General features: G+C 37.4%; 1 protein-coding gene across 17 annotated transcripts; it reads left to right on the top strand.

Annotated features, from left to right (window-relative positions):
- The first annotated feature begins 1,828 nt into the window (after positions 1–1,828).
- Positions 1,829–18,877, top strand: Tm1 (tropomyosin 1). Of its 17 annotated transcripts, none has more exons than XM_065314638.1 (10): positions 1,829–1,953; positions 3,981–4,138; positions 4,210–4,335; positions 12,533–12,666; positions 13,757–13,874; positions 15,061–15,131; positions 15,575–15,650; positions 15,936–15,998; positions 16,975–17,044; positions 18,487–18,877. In XM_065314638.1, the coding sequence occupies exons 2-10, from the start codon at positions 4,025–4,027 to the stop codon at positions 18,564–18,566; spliced, it is 852 nt and encodes a 283-aa protein (XP_065170710.1). In that variant the 5' UTR covers positions 1,829–1,953; positions 3,981–4,024; the 3' UTR covers positions 18,567–18,877. The 17 variants fall into 17 exon arrangements, with proteins under 17 accessions (XP_065170710.1, XP_065170711.1, XP_065170717.1 ...); XM_065314639.1 differs by lacking the exons at positions 13,757–13,874; positions 15,061–15,131 and adding exons at positions 13,138–13,255; positions 15,390–15,460; XM_065314645.1 differs by lacking the exon at positions 13,757–13,874 and adding an exon at positions 13,138–13,255.
- The last annotated feature ends 312 nt before the right edge of the window (positions 18,878–19,189 follow it).

Raw genomic sequence — 19,189 nt, 5'->3', positions numbered from 1 at the left:
GATGTTTGTTACACTTTTACGCAAAAACTACTTAACCGATCATCATGAAAATTTGAACACATATTCTTAGTGGTCCCCGAATGGTTATAGGCTACTTTTTATTTAATAAAAAAAATAATTTTTTAAATAAAATAAAGAAATTGTTTAGCCAATAATACCTCTGCATCTGGCTATTTGACTACTTTAACGCCATCTAGCATTCCAGCAATGAAGCTCAAACCTAAGTACTATAGTACCATCACACTGTATTACCGACAGCTACGTCAACATCAAATCCAATTGACTACACTATGGAGATTGTACACTATACTTCCATAGACTATACTTTCAGCCATTTTAAACTTCCCGCCATTCTACTTCATTGTTACTTCTTCTGTGACTACAGACGCGTACGGAAGCAACTTCATTATTTTAGATATTCGCGATCGGATCCGCGGGTTAAAGCTAGTATAAAAATAAAACTCTGATTAATCAATTTGTTTGTTCTTCTGGTTGCCTATGACCTAAAATAGATAACCATAGTCAATATTTTAAAATTCAATTATTTTAATTGAACAATATGCAGGCAAATATAAAATTTCAATATAAAATCATTTAACAAAATATATACTCGGATTTTTCAATTTAAATAAATATAAATATTCATAAAAATAAAATAATTGCATTTAATATGCACGGAATCCATTTCATAGCAATAGAATACGAATCTAAAGTAATAAAAAATGAGTTTTAGTTTTAGAATTAAATTAAATGTACCGAGTAATAGATATATTCATTAAACTTCTTTCTTTCTACGTTTAATTATCATTAACATAGAAATTTCATATATGGTAAACTCTAATTTTGCTTCAACTGACGAAAACACAACAATAATCTAAATATTAACTGGTCCATGAATTTGATTTCGATCTCGATTTTCACCACACTGCCACACTCATAAACCAAATCCACTCCGATTGCTTCGCACTTTGAAAAACATTACATTCGATTCTAATTACAATTATAATTACATTTTACCTTTTAGATTTGCGTTGATAACTTTCGCATGTATTAAAAGTCTTCATTTCACCAAAATTGTGTCCGTAAGTGGTCTTAATCGAATTGGCGTATGAAATAAAAGCATTCGAGTTTCTATTTTAAATTAAAAGTTAATTAATCATTAATGGCACACGTGTTCTGTGACAACAAGACACCTTAACGTGTTGTTATGATTATGGCTTGGTAAAGATATTTTTTATGTTGATATTTTGGTGAGTTTTGTATCAAACACTCATTAAAAACGCAGTTAAAACAATTAAGTATTAATTAACACACGTGTTACAATACTATAAAGATAATCGTAGACCGTGTTAGTTTTTTTGACAAGATAAGTATGGTATGTTGCCTATAGTCGCTATGAAAGCATAAAAATTAAAAAAAATATATATTTTGAAAGTAAACTAACCTCAAATATTAACATATCGCATATTTAATCAATTTAAACAATTTAGAATCTATTATTACATTGAATTACTTGTTTTTAACCTATAGTTTATGATTTTTAACAAAATAAACACAAACTTAACAATTTATCCGCCAGATGGCGCCACTCAATAAAATACATTATATTCGAATTCAAAATGAATTATGTTTGTTTTCAATGATTCTACCTACAGGTCACAATATGAATCAAGATGGCTGACCTGGTTCCATCCACGAACTTGCCCAAAACACACAGCGTTTTAATGAATAATTCAGCCGCAGTCTAGATGTGCGAAATGGTAAAACAGTTTGGCATGCGCTGTGCGCTGATGCTTAAATTAGTCCGAAACTATTTCGGTGCCGGGGCGGCGAACAGGCCCCACCAAGCCGACCGCCCGCCCGCCCGGTATGGTGCCGCGCGGCGTAAACTGATAGCTGAGCTCTAGTGCTCGCTCAGTCGCCCTGAGACCGTGTGCCACAGACGCGTTCACGGTGAGTTTTCTGCGTCAATCACAAGATTTTTGCGCCACGCTTCGCCATTTTCATTGTGCTTTGCCATCTAACCAACAAATAACCCGTACAATCAGATATTATCCAGCAGGTAAGTGCATATAACGATAACTGCATATCTATTCGACGCATTTGAATCTTAATCTTAAGTCCTGAAGAGTACATTCTACGCAAGTAAAATTAACTTTACTCGAGTGTGGCAGAATGGCACTTTGCCAAAATCTGCTTTAACATTTAAGCGGTGAAGATTAAAGCGGTCTAACATTGTGTAAAGTTTAATAATTAGTTTTATTGTTTTAAATATGCTTATGAAACTTAGTTATTCCTGTTATGTGTAAATTTGGTTGCCTATATCAACGCAGCTGTATGTAAACGAAACGATCAAAATTTTAATGAAAACGAATAAAATGTCTTGTATAAAGTTAAAAATAGCAGTGGGTTGGAATGTTACACGTTTACTACTGCTCTGAGGCAATCTGGTGTGCCGGAAAGTCGGGTAAACTTAAAAATAAAAAAATCGGTTTTCATTACTGAGCATGCGCGTGCTTTGCGATTGCTTTAAACGGATGTATGGAAGCTGAAAAGTTTTTGTAAACACATGAATGCTATTAGGTTACATTTTAATTCGGTCAAATTTTGCAGAAAATGAGTTGTAATTAAAACAAAACCACACAAAAAGAATACTTAATGAGTTAATTATTTTCTGAACTTCAAAATTACTCATAATTTTAGTCATAATTGTTTTCAAATGTTGATATGATGATGAAATGGAAACAATTGAAAAATATTGTACCTAAATGCATTCAAATTCATCAATAGTTCATTGTGAAACATTCCAATGTCAATTCAGCAAATTGTTTTACACAGCAATCACTCATTAACAACAAATTATGCCAAAATACAAATACGAATGAAAGAAACGGAAATTGAAAATTGTTCATTTGACATTAATCCAATGTCACAAAAGTTTGGGTCAAATTTAAATTCTGTTCCAAATGTTTACGCAGTTTGTTTAAAACAATTACAGATTAATTCCACATTCAACAATTGAACTGCATTCAATACGTGATTTGTTTTAAATAAATTGCATATTTATTCGACTTGTTTGAAACATATTGCGAATGTGTAACGACTTTTGAACTTGTGTGTTTTGCGTTCGGTTGTTTTTATTATTCGAACGCGACCCCAATTACATTACGTCGCGGGATTGCTTCATCGCGTATTGCATTATTAGTCACCGCCGTTGGTGTCCTCGTCGCGAAGACCATAAATGGATGCAATTTGCGCTCGCGTTTTATTTTTTCTGCGTGAGATTTGCAGTATCTTCCCATGTGAACACATGTGAGCCGAGTTTTATCGATCGCGAAAAAATCGACTCGTTAAATTAAAAGAAATTGCGAATAAAACTGATTATGATTGCTTATTGCTAAAAATGGCAGTGAATTCACTATGATTGCTAACAAGTCTAACTTGTTACTAGAGCTTAATATAGGCAACAGAAATTTATCTGCAGTGGGAAACCTGTTGCGGCGTGAGTATAGGCAACTTTATTTACAAGTTACATGTCTTAATTGGGTATATATAAAGTGTAACTGTTTGAATTGATCAAAATCTTGTTTTTTGCTGTTATTTTTGACGTATTGCAAGTAAATTATATAAAAACAGAATTAAATTTTGCATTTAATTGCATAAATTTATTTTTATTAACTAAATAATGTTATTTATAAATTATAATTATGATAAACTAACCAAAATTAAATTTTTTGTTTATTTAGTCAATGTGGAATCTAATTATTTAGTTTTTAATGATATTTTAAAATATTTTTTAAAATTAAACAGTTTTAGACTATTTTATGACATTTTACTAATATTAAAGTTAAAAAATAGCAAATTTAGGCATTTTCACAACAATAAAATTTAGTTAACCTCAAAATTCGCTTTAAAACAATAAAAAAAATCATATTTAACTTAATTGATATGCAATATATTATAAATGCCTTTCCTTTTAGTTTTCTTATTCGGTTGACAAGCAAGACTCAACAAGCCATTCACCATGGACGCGATCAAGAAGAAGATGCAAGCGATGAAGCTTGAGAAGGACAACGCATTGGACCGCGCTGTCCAGAACGAGCAGTTGGCCAAGGATGCCAACCTTCGTGCTGAGAAGGTGCGTTTTACCAACATAAACACCCAGTATATCCAAAACTAATGTGAAATTTGTTATTTTGTTGATTAAAGCTCGAAGAAGAGGCTCGCTCTCTCCAGAAGAAGATCCAGAACATTGAAAATGACTTGGATCAGACCCAGGAGCAGCTCACTGCCGTCAACACCAAGCTGGAAGAGAAGGAGAAGGCTCTGCAGACCGTAAGTGCCAATTTAAACTGTTAATATTTTCGCGAGAACCTATTCGATTACATTCCTGGCAGCCATCTTGATTTTCATCGCCATTTCCGCTATTTTGTAAAAATATTTAATATCCTTGATGTTTTATGGTATTCATTGGGTATTTGGTGTCCTTACGGGTTGATCCGCTTGCTGTGCGAATGTTTGAAGGTCATTTGAGAGACTTTCGAGCTTGATGAAGTAAAAATAGTTGCGTAACGGCGTAAAAGCTGTTGTGCCAGTTGTTTTCGAAGAATCTTAAACTTTCCAAGGATTTGAATGGAGTATTAGAAAGTAAGCTGCTGGGTGGGTTGACTTAGCCAGAGCGATGTGTATTATTTTACGGCCTAAAAATAGCCGCCCCCCGCGTTACCGCCGTCCGTGCCGCGGCTCGCCCCGCCAAATATGGACGCGCAGTCGACCGCCGAACGTGCCACGTGACGCAATCGAACACACACCGCATTTATAAATAAAACGATGAAACTATGGTATTCCTTCCATTTTCTGCCAGTTTATGCTCAAAAACAAACCAAAACCAACAATTCCATTAAAAATATATAAATACATCAAAAAACTATTTAGATATTAATATATATGATAAATATCTTATTTTAAAGTGCTTAGGATGACTTAATTGTTTTCTAGGTGGTTAAAATTACGTTAAAATGTACATTTTAATTAATTGTTTTTTGAACCGGCGGCAACAATGCTTGCTTGCTTTCGTGTATGGTTGGTTGCCTACATCTGTGTACAGCGCTTTCTCTCCCACAAACGCATAGGTCGGCTCGCTGTGAGTGAGTCGGACTCGTCGTCGGGCAGTATCGGCCAACATGGCTGCGACGACGGTCATGTGCGCGGCGGGCGCTCGCATAGCGCAGTGAGCGCGATGTCACAGCCGCAGCGCGCGACGCCCGGCGGCGGGCGAAAGCGCGGCCACCAGCACCATCCGCGCAACGCCGGCACGCGCTTGCCGCCTCCACACAACAACCACTGCGCCGACCTAACCTCAACATCGACAACCTGTGGGGCCAACATCAACATCAACAACAACAATCATCAACGCTCGTCCGCAACAGCAACTGCTTTAATTAGTGATACGCGTACACCACTCCAAATACTATGTGATGATAGTATAAGCATAGGTAGTAGTCATAAATTTGGCGGCGGTGGTGGCGGCACGACCAAGTCTTCGAAAGACGCCGCCAACCAGCGCTTACGTACACCGTCCGCATTAGGCAATCTAGATTTAAGCAAGTCAAGCAACGACGGTAACAATGGTAACATAGGTAACACGAGTAACTTAAGTAACATAAGTAATAATGACGAATATAACGATAGTAGTAGCATTACGGTAAACACAAACAACGCTAAACAATCAGATGACGATCATATGATCGACTTCGACGAAGACTTCAATAGGAACAAGCTGCACGAGCACGACAAGTCCAACTCGCCGGACATGTCGAAGATCTTTCGTCCGTCAGCTGACGGCTCAAGTCAGAGCGATCAAGAGGATCCCGAGTACGAAGAACTCGCGCGATTGCGATGTACCTCGGAGCGGACGGAAGTCGTCGCTGAGCGCGAGACACGCCGAAGGAAACGACGATGCGCTGATTATCCCGGACTTGCATTCGGCAGTTCCATCTTTAGCTCGGACACCCTCATGAAGTTCTCCATCATACGCAACGAGCTGCACAATATCATGAATACACAACTCAAGCGGGTATGTTTTATTCACAATCTTCACTAGCATTTAAAGAATATTGGGGGTAACGCACGTTGCTAGGCAACCAACCAACTTGTTTACAACATAATCTATATAAAGAATATTTGATGCATCGAATAGAAGCGAATGCATCATTTCGTGCTGAATGCAGTCGCAGTCTTGAATGATGAATGCACACGCATCGTTAATTTTATTTGTGGCGCGTGTAACTAAACTTATACTTTGTTTACTCGGTGCGCTGTGTTTGGCAGTGTTCAAATGGAAATTTGGCTTTGATTTCAAAGTAGCAGGGGAATTCGCAATTGCGTTGTGGAAATCATAGTATTGTTCACATTTTAACACATATTTTCTAATATTTTTTTCTAAATTTGTTTGAAAATATCTGCTAAACTTTAATCTTTTGATTTTTATTCTCTATTCATAGCTTTTCTTATTTTTCTCATCATTTACATATTTTAATTAATCGTCTATTCATGCTGTTCTATTAAACATCTTTCAATGGTCATCTTTCATAGGCGTTTTTTTCTTCTTCTGTGAACATTTCCGTCGTTACGTCAGTAAATTTCAATGTGTGTTGACTTGTAAGGCGACACGCTTGCATTCATAGTTCAAAAGTTAAGCTCACTTCTTGTTGAACACACACCACGTGCGGCACTCCCAGTTAATTGATTTATTCATTCTTATATGTTGTTATTTATTAGGGAAGTCGTGCGTGATGCTAAGCATCGTCAGAACTTCAAAAATATTTTTAATTTATTTTTAATTAAATTTCCCTGCGAATCTTTTTAATTTTTGCTTGTTTTACGGATTTTAAAGATTAATTCTTTCAATATTATGATCAGACACACTTTACTTTAATTAAAGTTTAAATATTTTGCCACAATTTGCAATATGCGTCACATTTATGCCAACAATTGCTGACGAAATTCACGAATTTAAATATTTCATTATTCATACATAATTTGCAATGTTTCCAAACATTTAACTCTATATCTCCATCAATTTGAGACTTACAAACACATTAATAGCTAAATACCATTGAAATTTAATTATTTAGCCAAATATTTATATATTTGTTGAGATAAGCCTGCATTTGCTATAGATATCATTGTATTAATGGCATTTCTAGCTAACTTACTATTTATTTATTAACTGTACACGTTCGTGTTTGCGAATAATGTGCATTATCATATTAAATTTAATTACGATTAATTAACGCTTAGTACTTGTATTTTCACGCTTTCACACCTGCAAATTGCGACGCGCCACGATTTTTCGCCACGCTCAGCGCAATTTTGCGAATGAATGACATCGGTAACGAGTTGAGAAGTCTTAGAAACGTTGTCTTCACATACGCGTAATCTTGGGCTTTGGTTAATGCGCTGTGTTTGAAGTAGGTTGCAGTGGAACAAAAAGGTTTCACAGTGACAATATTTAATGATGCATGTTCACGTCAAACTATCTCACGGCACAACGCATCGAAATTATTCACATCAGTGGGCTTATTTACTTACTGCACAAAAACAGTACTTATGTTACTTCAGTTATCTGCATAAAACATGATTCTGTTCATTCTGTTGTTTTCAACGAGTTAATGTGCGGCGAGTCGCTGTATTCGTGGGTACCGTTAGTTTCACGCCTCGTTTGTGACGAAAACGTCGCCTTAATTGTTTACATTTGCATTTATTTCTGTTTTTAGTATAGGAGTTTGAAGTTTGTTTGAAGTTCATTTTAATTTGTGTGCACTTGTTGTATTGCTATATGTATATTGGGTTGTCTAATTGAAAGGCTCGACAGAAGTTGTTGGTATTGTTAGTAGATGGCGCTAGCGGTACCGTGTTGGGAAATAAAATCCTACGCGCGTTTCTTCGCCGTAGCCAGATGAACCCACGAACTTTATACGCTCGTAAAACGCATTGATTTGCCATAAATGGTATAAATAGAAATTGATACAAGCAATGCGGTCATCTTTTATGTGTACACGCGACACGAGGAATGTTCTTACGTAGTATAGCGCTGGATAATGTTTTGTTTTGTGGGAACAATGGCGAAAAATGAATCATTGTTTGCGCCCTACTTCAATTATCCGCAGTCGTACGTAATCGTGGAATGATTGAATTAAAGTCGTATTTTGAGGGCATGTATGAGTTGGCCGTGTTGCGGGTGTGGCTGTTTGGTGATAACAAACACGCAATACTCAACCGGCGAAATTCGCAAGCGACCGGTCTCGAGCCGCCGGTGCGCGGTGTTGAAAAATTCGAATCGTTCGCCACATCGCTCCGTTCACAGGTGGCTCGCAGCGGAGCACATGCGCCGGCGCGCCGCGCACTCGTCAGCCATCTTGCAAACGACCGGCTCGCCCAGTTGATTGTCGTCGCGCCGACCGAAAACGCCGTTTGTGCATCCGCTTCGTCGAAAATCTAGCCCCGCGCGCGCTCACCCGCACAAATTCAACCACCGACCGACAAACGTCGCGTACAGTTTCCAGTTAGCGAGGTGTAGTGTGGTAAATATTACGTGCGGCTGCGTTTCTGAGTTCTCGTACACGGCGCACACACATCATCATCATCATGACAACGAATATCAGCCAAGGAGGCTCCCTACTGGATGTGCTCAAGAAGAAGATGCGCCAGACGAAGGAGGAAATGGAACGGTACAAGGACGAGTGCGAGGAGTACAACAAGCGCATGCAGGTCGAAGTTATGAAACGCGAAGAAGTAAGTTATGAATCATCAGCATACCAAACGCCGGTGGTGATGATGTTCATGATACGCCAGCGCCCGAATTATGCATTTGTGATTTAAGGGCTATCCGAATATGTTTAATCGCGCAAGGTGGTTTCCGATGCGCAGCACTGTGTGACACATGTAATGTTGCGCCCGTTGCGCCCAACAGCAACAGAAACGTGGTCAGGCACTCATGCTGGCTCGCCAACGGACCGCGGTGGATGTGTGGTGTAAAAATTACATTCACTACGGAAAGTCTGTTGCATGTCACGCCCGACAGTACACTGCCCATACAGAATAGTCGAAAACAAATGCCTGACAGTGCAGGAATATTATTCTAAACTGTGATTTAAGTACAGGACAAAGTTTAGCGTTTGAGTGTCAGGACATTACGTATGCAATTGACCTTTATTTCTAATTTTACTCGCGTGTTTGCTACGAATTCCTTTTCGGATGACAAATTTGACAAAACCACCCACAACAAGTGCTTCAACACTATTTTGTAAAATAGTAGCGTCATAGTAGCTAAGTATCATTTTGATTGAAATGGTCTGGAACTAATTTCGAGCCTCACGTTATAAATATCCGGTGATTTCATTATTTTATCGTCATTGATGTAAGCGACATCAAACAAGCCGATAACACGAACAACACTGATAACGCGATGATATCAAAGTTATGAAACTAACGTCGATTGATATTGATCCAGTTGGAATATGTGATTAATTCACAATGATGAAAGAAAGCGGAAGGAAGCATGGCCACAACCGAAACATCCGTTGTGCATTACTCTTCATGCGTCAAACGAAACTAACTAAAAGTTTCAAACAAAAATCATGCTGCTGGTGAACATCTGAACGACGACGGGGCCTGTGCGTTTCATTACATATTAATTTCAATTCCACCACAGTCGTCGTGTGCTCGTAAATACAAACAAAACACGAGCAGCGCCAAGTTCATGCTTCAACATGCATACAGCGAACATGTTCATGAATTGAATTGGAGAGCAAAACAATAAGTGCAGCACAGGAGTGCTGCACGCGTGCTCTCGCTTCCATTTCGCTTTAATTTCTTTTTTTTGACGCATAGCGTGGGTGGAGTTGAGTGAGTTTGTGCGTTTGATTGTTGGATCGTTGAATGGATAGGATGTGTAATGTGTTACGCAACAATGGATCTTGGCGGATTATTATCAAATGTTCCAGCACAAGAACACCTGTGGGGAGCTGGCACAAATTGTGCGTGAAATTGACATTCAGGCGCATTTTGTTCAACGTTTTCCACACACATTATCCAAAAAAGTTTAATACGCGTCATTTGCGCACCTTGATAAATGAATAGACATATTTTGAAGTTTCAGAAATTTATACTCAAACTTCCCATCGATTTATTTATCTATATTATTGTGACAGTGATGACTAATACAATTTCATTTTACCTTTTACGGTAACATTTGCTTTATGCTCATAGAAAATCCCACAAAAAGTAATTTATTCGCAGAAAAATTCCTTTAAAAAAAAACTCGTTGGGCATTCAGACAAAATTAAATGCGACGCTACGCGACTTCCATAACAAGTAACAAATCATTTATTTGTTTCACTCGGTTCATAGCATTTACTACGATTAATATAGTTAAATATTAACAATAAGCAAATAAATCTCATCATGTGGGACATCAGGCGACTACATTAAAAGTTAAACAATTTCTCGCTATTTGCGGTTAACACTTTCAACTTGTTAAGAAATGTATATCATGCAGTGAGCATGAATAATTCTGCCTTGCTGACTCATAACAAGTATACTAAAAAAATAAAATAAAAAGATTATGGAAATTTTCACTGAATGTGTTGACGGTTGTTGTTGTTTTTGGTCAATGGCAAGACAGACGCAGAAGCGTTCAGGTCGAATCTTGACCAAAACCTATTGGAATATGTGATTAATTCACAATGATGAAAGAAAGCGGAAGGAAGCATGGCCACAACCGAAACATCCGTTGTGATTACTCTTCATGCGTCAAACGAAACTAACTAAAAGTTTCAAACAAAAATCATGCTGCTGGTGAACATCTGAACGACGACGGGGCCTGTGCGTTTCATTACATATTAATTTCAATTCCACCACAGTCGTCGTGTGCTCGTAAATACAAACAAAACACGAGCAGCCAAGTTCATGCTTCAACATGCATACAGCGTACATGTTCATGAATTGAATTGAAGAGCAAAACAATAAGTGCAGCACAGGAGTGCTGCACGCGTGCTCTCGCTTCCATTTCGCTTTAATTTCTTTTTTTTTGACGCATAGCGTGGGTGGAGTTGAGTGAGTTTGTGCGTTTGATTGTTGGATCGTTGAATGGATAGGATGTGTAATGTGTTACGCAACAATGGATCTTGGCGGATTATTATCAAATGTTCCAGCACAAGAACACCTGTGGGGAGCTGGCACAAATTGTGCGTGAAATTGACATTCAGGCGCATTTTGTTCAACGTTTTCCACACACATTATCCAAAAAACTTAAATACGCACCTTGATAAATGAATAGACATATTTTGAAGTCTCAGAAATTTATACTCAAACTTCCCATCGATTTATTTATCTATATTATTGTGACAGTGATGACTAATACAATTTCATTTTACCTTTTACGGTAACATTTGCTATATGCTCATAGAAAATGCCACAAAAAGTAATTTATTCGTAGAAAAATGTTTTAAAAAAGCTCGTTCAGCATTCAGACCAAAATTAAATACGACGCAACGCGACTTCCATAACAAGTAACAAATCATTTATTTGTTCCACTCGGTTCATAGCATTTACTACGATTAATATAGTTAAACATTAACAATAAGCAAATAAATCTCATCATGTGGGACATCAGGCGACTACATTAAAAGTTAAACAATTTCTCGCTATTTGCGGTTAACACTTTCAACTTGTTAAGAAATGTATATCATGCAGTGAGCATGAATAATTCTGCCTTGCTGACTCATAACAAGTATACTAAAAAATAAAATAAAAAGATTATGGAAATTTTCACTGAATGTGTTGACGGTTGTTGTTGTTTTTTTGGTCAATGGCAAGACAGACGCAGAAGCGTTCAGGTCGAATCTTGACCAAAAACCTATTGGAAATTTACCGTTCGCGTTCGTTCGTTCCAAGGCGGCGAAGAAGAACATTTTGACTTAACTCGTCTGCGCGTCTTTCGTCTTCTTCACACACACTCCCGGGAGATATAGAGAAACGAGTATTCGATATATGTGTAGGCCAAAGAGGTTGTTCAACGCGGCGTGCGAGCGTTCAGTTCGACTGTGTTTCGCGTTTACATGCGAAGCGTTTGTTGGGCGTTTGGTTATTGCTCGCTGCGCTAACGTAACGTTAATAAGCGATAACAGCGGCGGGACCTTCACTCATGCATGACTGAAAGAAAGCATACGAAGAACGAACTGGTTGAGGTGTAGCATTGTGAAGAAATTAACGACGACCTTGTAAGGTCGCAGCGCGCAGAGTTGCATAAAACTTGCGCAATTTCTTTTCTTGATGAGTGCATGCGGATGGAAGTCGTGCTTATTGAAGCATAGCGTAAGCGTATTTTATCACGTGTTATGTTGATGCTACCATTAGGAATGTAATCGAACTGGTATTTGATAAAAATCGAAAGTGTGTGCTTAATTCTATTACCTACCTATGAGACTTGTTTGGTTTGCAAATTCATGTGACGTGTTTTTGTTTGCAGGCTGAGTCCGAAGTCGCCGCCCTCAACCGTCGTATTCAGCTCTTGGAGGAGGACTTGGAACGTTCTGAGGAGCGTCTGGCCACCGCCACCGCTAAGTTGGCTGAAGCCTCCCAGGCCGCCGACGAGAGCGAACGGTCAGTTTTTATACACTATCATCCATACGTGTATAAATTACTCTTCGGATAATCCGGCAACTTCTGCACGAAGTTGTTTTTTTCGTTTTCGTTTCTGACGATTCGACGATTAGTTATTTTATTTTCAAGTCGGTTAGGTTACGTGCGATGCCACCCGATGTTTGTTGATGACCTGAATTTTTTCGAAACAACTTGCTGCGCGTTGCACTTAAAGAGAATGCTCGAATAAGAAATGATAAAACGCAGCATATACACAAATGGTATTGATTAAAGTTCAATTAGACTGGAATGCTTAATGTTTACCATTCACTGCTCTACGAGTTCAACTCGTAAATCACTAAATCACGTTCGTTGATGAATTAATTGAAAATTGAAATGTAAACCGGGTGGCAGCGCATGCTGTTAATTGAATCTTCTCACTGTTGATCGTGTTAATTTCTTCACATATACAAAGGATGATTTTATTATTAGGATACGCAAAGCGTTAGAAAATAGGACTAACATGGAGGACGATCGAGTGGCCCTTTTGGAGACCCAGCTAGCGCAGGCTAAACTAATTGCTGAGGAGGCCGATAAAAAATACGAAGAGGTATATTATTACTCAACAATATTCAATTTCTCGAATGTGCTACGCGATTAGACTGTGTTAGGACTGAGGACACAAGTATATGGTCCTTGTAGGGTGATTAGGCGTTTCTTGATTTTCTTTACAGCGCTTCAACGACCCGGCCGGCACATGATGATGATTCTCAGTTCTTGTTACTCTTTTGCATTGTGTTTTTCTGCGAGAGGTAGAAATTTGCATGAAACAAGGTCGCGACGTGGAACGTGAACAATTGCGTTGAAGTTAAATTCTTATCGCATTACTCATAAAAATACGACTTGCGTAGAGTCGTATTTAATACCGCGCGCGGTCAGAATGTGAACAGATTAAGGTGTTGCATACAATTGGCTTTTTTGCAGTGTAACACCTTAAAATGTGATTTTTTAAATGGTTCATGCTAAATTACTACCTACTCTCACATTTACCGATAAGAACAAGACAAGTGCGTAGAAATGTGATGTAAAACTGCTTTCCTATATTGTCTAGTGCCCGCAAGGTGCTTGAAAACCGCGCCTTGGCCGATGAAGAGCGCATGGACGCGCTGGAAAACCAGCTGAAGGAGGCCCGTTTCCTCGCTGAGGAAGCCGACAAAAAATACGATGAGGTCCAGACTTAGCGTTGTTTACTTAATCTCTATTTTACCACATGCTACTACTATTCGTTTTTGTTACCTTGTTTTCTGACCTACCTGAGAGTGGTGTACACACTAATTCGTCTCTCAAAGCTGCTACCAAAAATACTATGCAATGATAATGCGAGATATTGATGCGTACTAACTCTTACTTGCGGTTGGCAATTGTTGCGCGACGTTACCGATACGACTCAACGACGTTTTAAATAGACAGAAAAAAAACTTATTTAAAGCGAAAATTACACGAAATATATATGCTCCTAACGGGATTGGGAGACCATGGAACTTAGTATTAAGTATCGAGACACATGTTATTTGTTAATATTATTAATACAGACGAGTAAATTTTGTTACTAATTTCATAGATAGATATTAACGCAGTAAGTAAAAGTGATATGTGTTTTGTAACTTTAATTTGTTAAACGAGACAGTTATTGTTACATGTGCCTAATGTAAATGCTGATTACAACAACGGTGCCTTAAAAGCCTTAAAAATTATTATTAGTACAACGGGAGTGCGGTAAAACAAGTGTCTTGTAATCGGTTAACTAACAGTTTTCGAACTTTGGACAGACGGAAATCTCATCCAAAAGCTTTATCTCAACGGTGACATTAAACAGAAGTACGTTCCATGGTCAAGTAAATTGAAATTTATGCCTAGTTTAGAAATAAGCGGTTAAATAATTGCATATGTTGCATTTGTGTAAAACAACAGTAAGAAAACAGGTTGCAACAAGACGAATAACGACAAAAAAACATGTAGTCATTACATAACAACGCATGTGTTCATGTTTTAATTAATGTTTTGTTTCAGTTTGACGATTGTGATAGCGCTGAAATTACAAACGATTACTTTTAACAATTGGCAGATAGTTTAATAATCAGTGTTTCCGAGTGTTTTATGTACTAACGCACTGTCGGTGTGTGATGAAAAGCTAATTAATCATGTTTTTATCATAACTTTAGTTTTACTATTAATTCAGATGTTTGAATGTTCAAGTGTGGAGCCGAATTTTTTATTGGTAATTGAAAGTATTCAATTTAGAAATTTCACTGATAAGCTCTGCATTTTAACACATAATTGAATGATTATCGTTAAGACGTGAACATTGTTTGCGGTCTGGTGTTTCTTGAATTAAACGAATGAATACTTGCATAGGTCGCCCGTAAATTGGCCATGGTTGAGGCTGATTTGGAGAGAGCCGAAGAGCGCGCCGAAGCCGGTGAAAAGTATGTTACTCGAATCTTAAATTGGAATGATTCGTTTTGCTCGGCATGCGTTTTGCTCTGATGGCGCTATCATTGTGTTCCAGTGTTTTAATAATACGAGTACACTAAATGCTCAATGCAAAACAATTTAGCTAATTATTTGATTGATTTTTTTTCTGTGTGTAAGATTATAATTTTTGTGTTTTGATTTTATGAGACTTATGTATTAATCGCTTGTGTTTTATTTTTGCACGATTTGTTTAATCGCGTATCGGCTAGGTTGCCCGCAAATTGGTGCTCATGGAGGCGGATTTAGAAAGGGCCGAAGAGCGAGCCGAACTTAGCGACAGGTTGGTGCGCTTTGCATGCTATTTGTTTTTATTTCTATATCAAATACTTGATTGCATGCTGATGCGAAACGTCTTCATCAATGTGATGACTAATATGTTCTTGTAATTTTGCAGCAAGATCGTAGAACTTGAGGAGGAACTCCGCGTCGTCGGCAACAACCTCAAATCCCTTGAAGTTTCTGAAGAAAAGGTAAAAAATGATTTGAGTCATTGTTTGCTACATGAGACAAGTATATTCTCATGTACTCGTACATATATCAATTCGCAGGCGTAATTTTATGCAGATTACAATTGAACAAGGTTACGGCAAAGCAATCAACGTGAGTCTAATTGTTTTGTTCACAATATGAGAACAAAATAATTACACTCGAATTTGTTTTAATTGATTTAATTTCGTTTAACTTAATTACTTAGGTTCTCCTGGGTTTATTCTTGATGATAAAATTTTTGTTTCATTTGTTATATTATTATTTAGGCCAACCAACGTGAGGAAGAGTACAAGAACCAAATCAAGAACCTTACCACTCGCCTAAAGGAGGTATTTAGACCGTTCACGCGTCTAACTAACCATCCTGTTTTTAGAGTGTGTTTGGATTTGTGCTGATGATAATCACGATACTAATAAATCGTGATAATCATTTTTAGTTTTCTAAGTTTGTTGTTCAATGCGCATTACGTAACCGCCCAACTAATACATTTCGATTTTTTGTTGTTGTTTTGTGGAATTAATCACTAATAGGCGACGATACGAGAGGAGGAATACATGGCGAGCATTAAAACGCTCAGCGGCCAACTGAGAGAGGTAAACCTGACGAAAATCTGCGGAATGCATTTTGTGTCTCTTAAGTTCTAGTTCTAGTCGCATCCTGCCACTCTGACCTGTTTTTTATTTTGTTGTTGTTAATGATTATAACAAGATACACACTCATTTCGGATCGACTTTGGTGAAGTGAATGCAACAAAACGCTACTTACCATTTCTGGTAGAGGACTATCGTAATCAGACTATCTGTTACACTCGCATGATGTTTGTTTTATTTTTTATTCAGGCGTCCGCCACGAGAGACTCAAACGAAGATAAGATTAAAGTAATGGCTGACAAATTGCGCGAAGTAAGTTTACGTTCAAACACATTTTACCGAGGGATTTCGGGAATCACATTATCACATTATGTGCAAAACACAAATTCTATTTATATTTATCTCACACCCAGTATTAGTATATTAGTTATATTTTCCATTCCTATGCTTCGCAAATCTCTATATTGTTCATATCTTACCAGGTGGTTGGGTATTCTTTGTAAGTATATTGCGTTCTGTGGGTTTCTTGCATGCTGCTTGTTATCCTAAACTCAAAACTAGTTTGTTTGTTTGGATTGAAATTTGAATTAATGCACATTAATCACAATGTCGAATCGATCATTCTCTGCTTATTGCTTGTAATATCGGTGAACGATCGATTCGACAAACTTGGACCACTTGACAATGTAAACTAATAAATTCTGTATAATTTTAGGCTGAAGCCCGCGCTGAATTCGCCGAACGTTCCGTTCAAAAACTCCAGAAGGAGGTCGACAGGCTCGAAGGTATAATTTGTTACTTTGACATCTTACGAATCAATCTCTTTGGAAGACACGTCGAGTTTTATGTCGTTTTAGTTGATAATATTTTAATTTTACTAAAGCGTGATATTTTTTCGTTTTGCTTGCTTGACTTAACACAATTCACCCACTTACAGATGACCTCGTAGGGGAAAAGCAGAAGAGCAAACTGTTAGAGGACGAGATGGAAGCCACTATGAACGACATTGCAAACATGTAGAAGCGCACGTCGATTGAAAAAAACGATTCATTTCTTTGCACGAAAACAATGACGAGCAAACTGATTCGAACACCAGCACGAATCGCACGACATAACGACCACGAAAATTGTTTACGTTCTTGTTTATTTTTTTATTTTTTAGCCACGCGTTTGTCCGGAACATGCGCTCCCGTTTTTGTTGTTTGAAGAAATGAACGGATAACTATTTACACAAAATATTTATAAAATTGAGGCAAAACTGTATTTCTCTCTCTCTTTTAAGTGCAGCCCTAATTATTAAGCTAAAACACACACAGAACATTCAGGGCTATTTATATCTACAGTTATTTATTATATTATTAATATAACATCCAGCAAACAACACAGACACACACAGAGTAGGTGCTTCAGCTTTCTTCCAAAAATAAGTTTCATGAGAAGCGCAACACTCAAGCACAGAGTGTTGATTTCTCAGCGTTTGTAAACTTGCGACAATAACTTTGCACCCGATCGAAAGTAGCATTAGATCGATGAGTATGGTCCAACACTGCCATAATAAATCAATAATGATTGATGAATATTCTACATTCCGCAGCTGCTTCCATAAACGTTCCATTTAAGGACCAAAACTTCATTTCCATTAATTAAGTTATCATGGATAGTCAAAGCATAGCATGTCCTAATGCGGCGCTAAAGTGTAATAAATTGAATTGGTTATTAATTTCGTTTTCACTTTTCGGATAAATAATTTGTAAATTATGTTGGTAATAAAAATGAAGCGAACTAAGGCTTTCTACGAATGTTTATGAAGCATAAGCAAACATGCATTACCTTATTTTATAAACAATGAGTTCATAATCAGCATTTATAATTACACATTCATAAGTTGCCTCTGGTGTCAGAGGCAGACTCTATTAAACTATCAAAGAAGTAAATGGCAAGAGGAAAATATAGTCCTGTTTATATTTTATATAATTATTATTTCTAATTTCTATATTATGTATTTTTAGCGTAAAGAAATTACTAATTATGGTTACATTATAAAGATGATTTTAATAGCCAAATACGTTTGATTTCAATCATATTTATACGATCGTCCAAGTTTGCTCGGCATTAATTATGGTTACTGCATGCAGTTTTGATGTGTTTTTTGTATTATTCGTTTGGCTGCGTTTTGTTGTGTGATGACTGCGTGTCACATTTCGAACACGTCTCCGTTCGATTTCAGACGACCTCGTCGCCGAGAAGGAGCGCTACAAGGAGATTGGCGACGACTTGGACACCGCCTTCGTCGAGCTCATCTTGTAAATTGTGCACCCGCCAACCAGTTATCGCAACATCCACACACCTATTTATTGCAATGTATTGATTACCGAATACCATTTTTCACATGTGTATATAGTATATCGCGACTTGTTATATGTTCTTGCGAATGCACCAGGTTTTCAGCGACTCACCACCAACAACTCTACTTAGGACAGCGCGCAACAACAATAAATGCAATCAAATATTATATTTTACATTAATTCTTATTTGTATTTGTGTTACAATTATAATTAATTTATTACAACGTGTATGAAATATGCACCAGAATAATAACTATCACTAAGTAGCTGTTACATTTATGTGATATAATTTTATTTGAATTTTGTTTCCTGAAATCAGTTTTAGTTCTTTTGTTACTTTTTTTGGTAAGTTTAGTTTTGATTTTAAATTCAATTAAGTTGCAGAATCGATTTAATATTTAACTCGGAATGCCTGTATTAACACACTAACATGGAAATGTTTGATTTGATTTTTAGATGATTTGCTTGAGGAGAAGAACAACTATAAAGCGATCGCCGACGAGATGAATCAAACTATGGCCGACCTAGCCGGTTACTAATAAGTTGAAAGCCCTGCTTCACTAACACCTGAATTAACGACTTCCC

This window comes from Atheta coriaria, unplaced genomic scaffold (genome assembly GCF_025399875.1).
Source record: "Atheta coriaria isolate IRGN ID8LTWV9N9 unplaced genomic scaffold, Caltech_Dcor_3.1 hic_scaffold_10_pilon, whole genome shotgun sequence".
Lineage (NCBI taxonomy): Eukaryota > Metazoa > Arthropoda > Insecta > Coleoptera > Staphylinidae > Dalotia > Dalotia coriaria.
The sequence above is the reverse complement of the archived record's forward strand: the minus strand, read 5'-3'. Positions and strand labels throughout refer to the sequence as shown.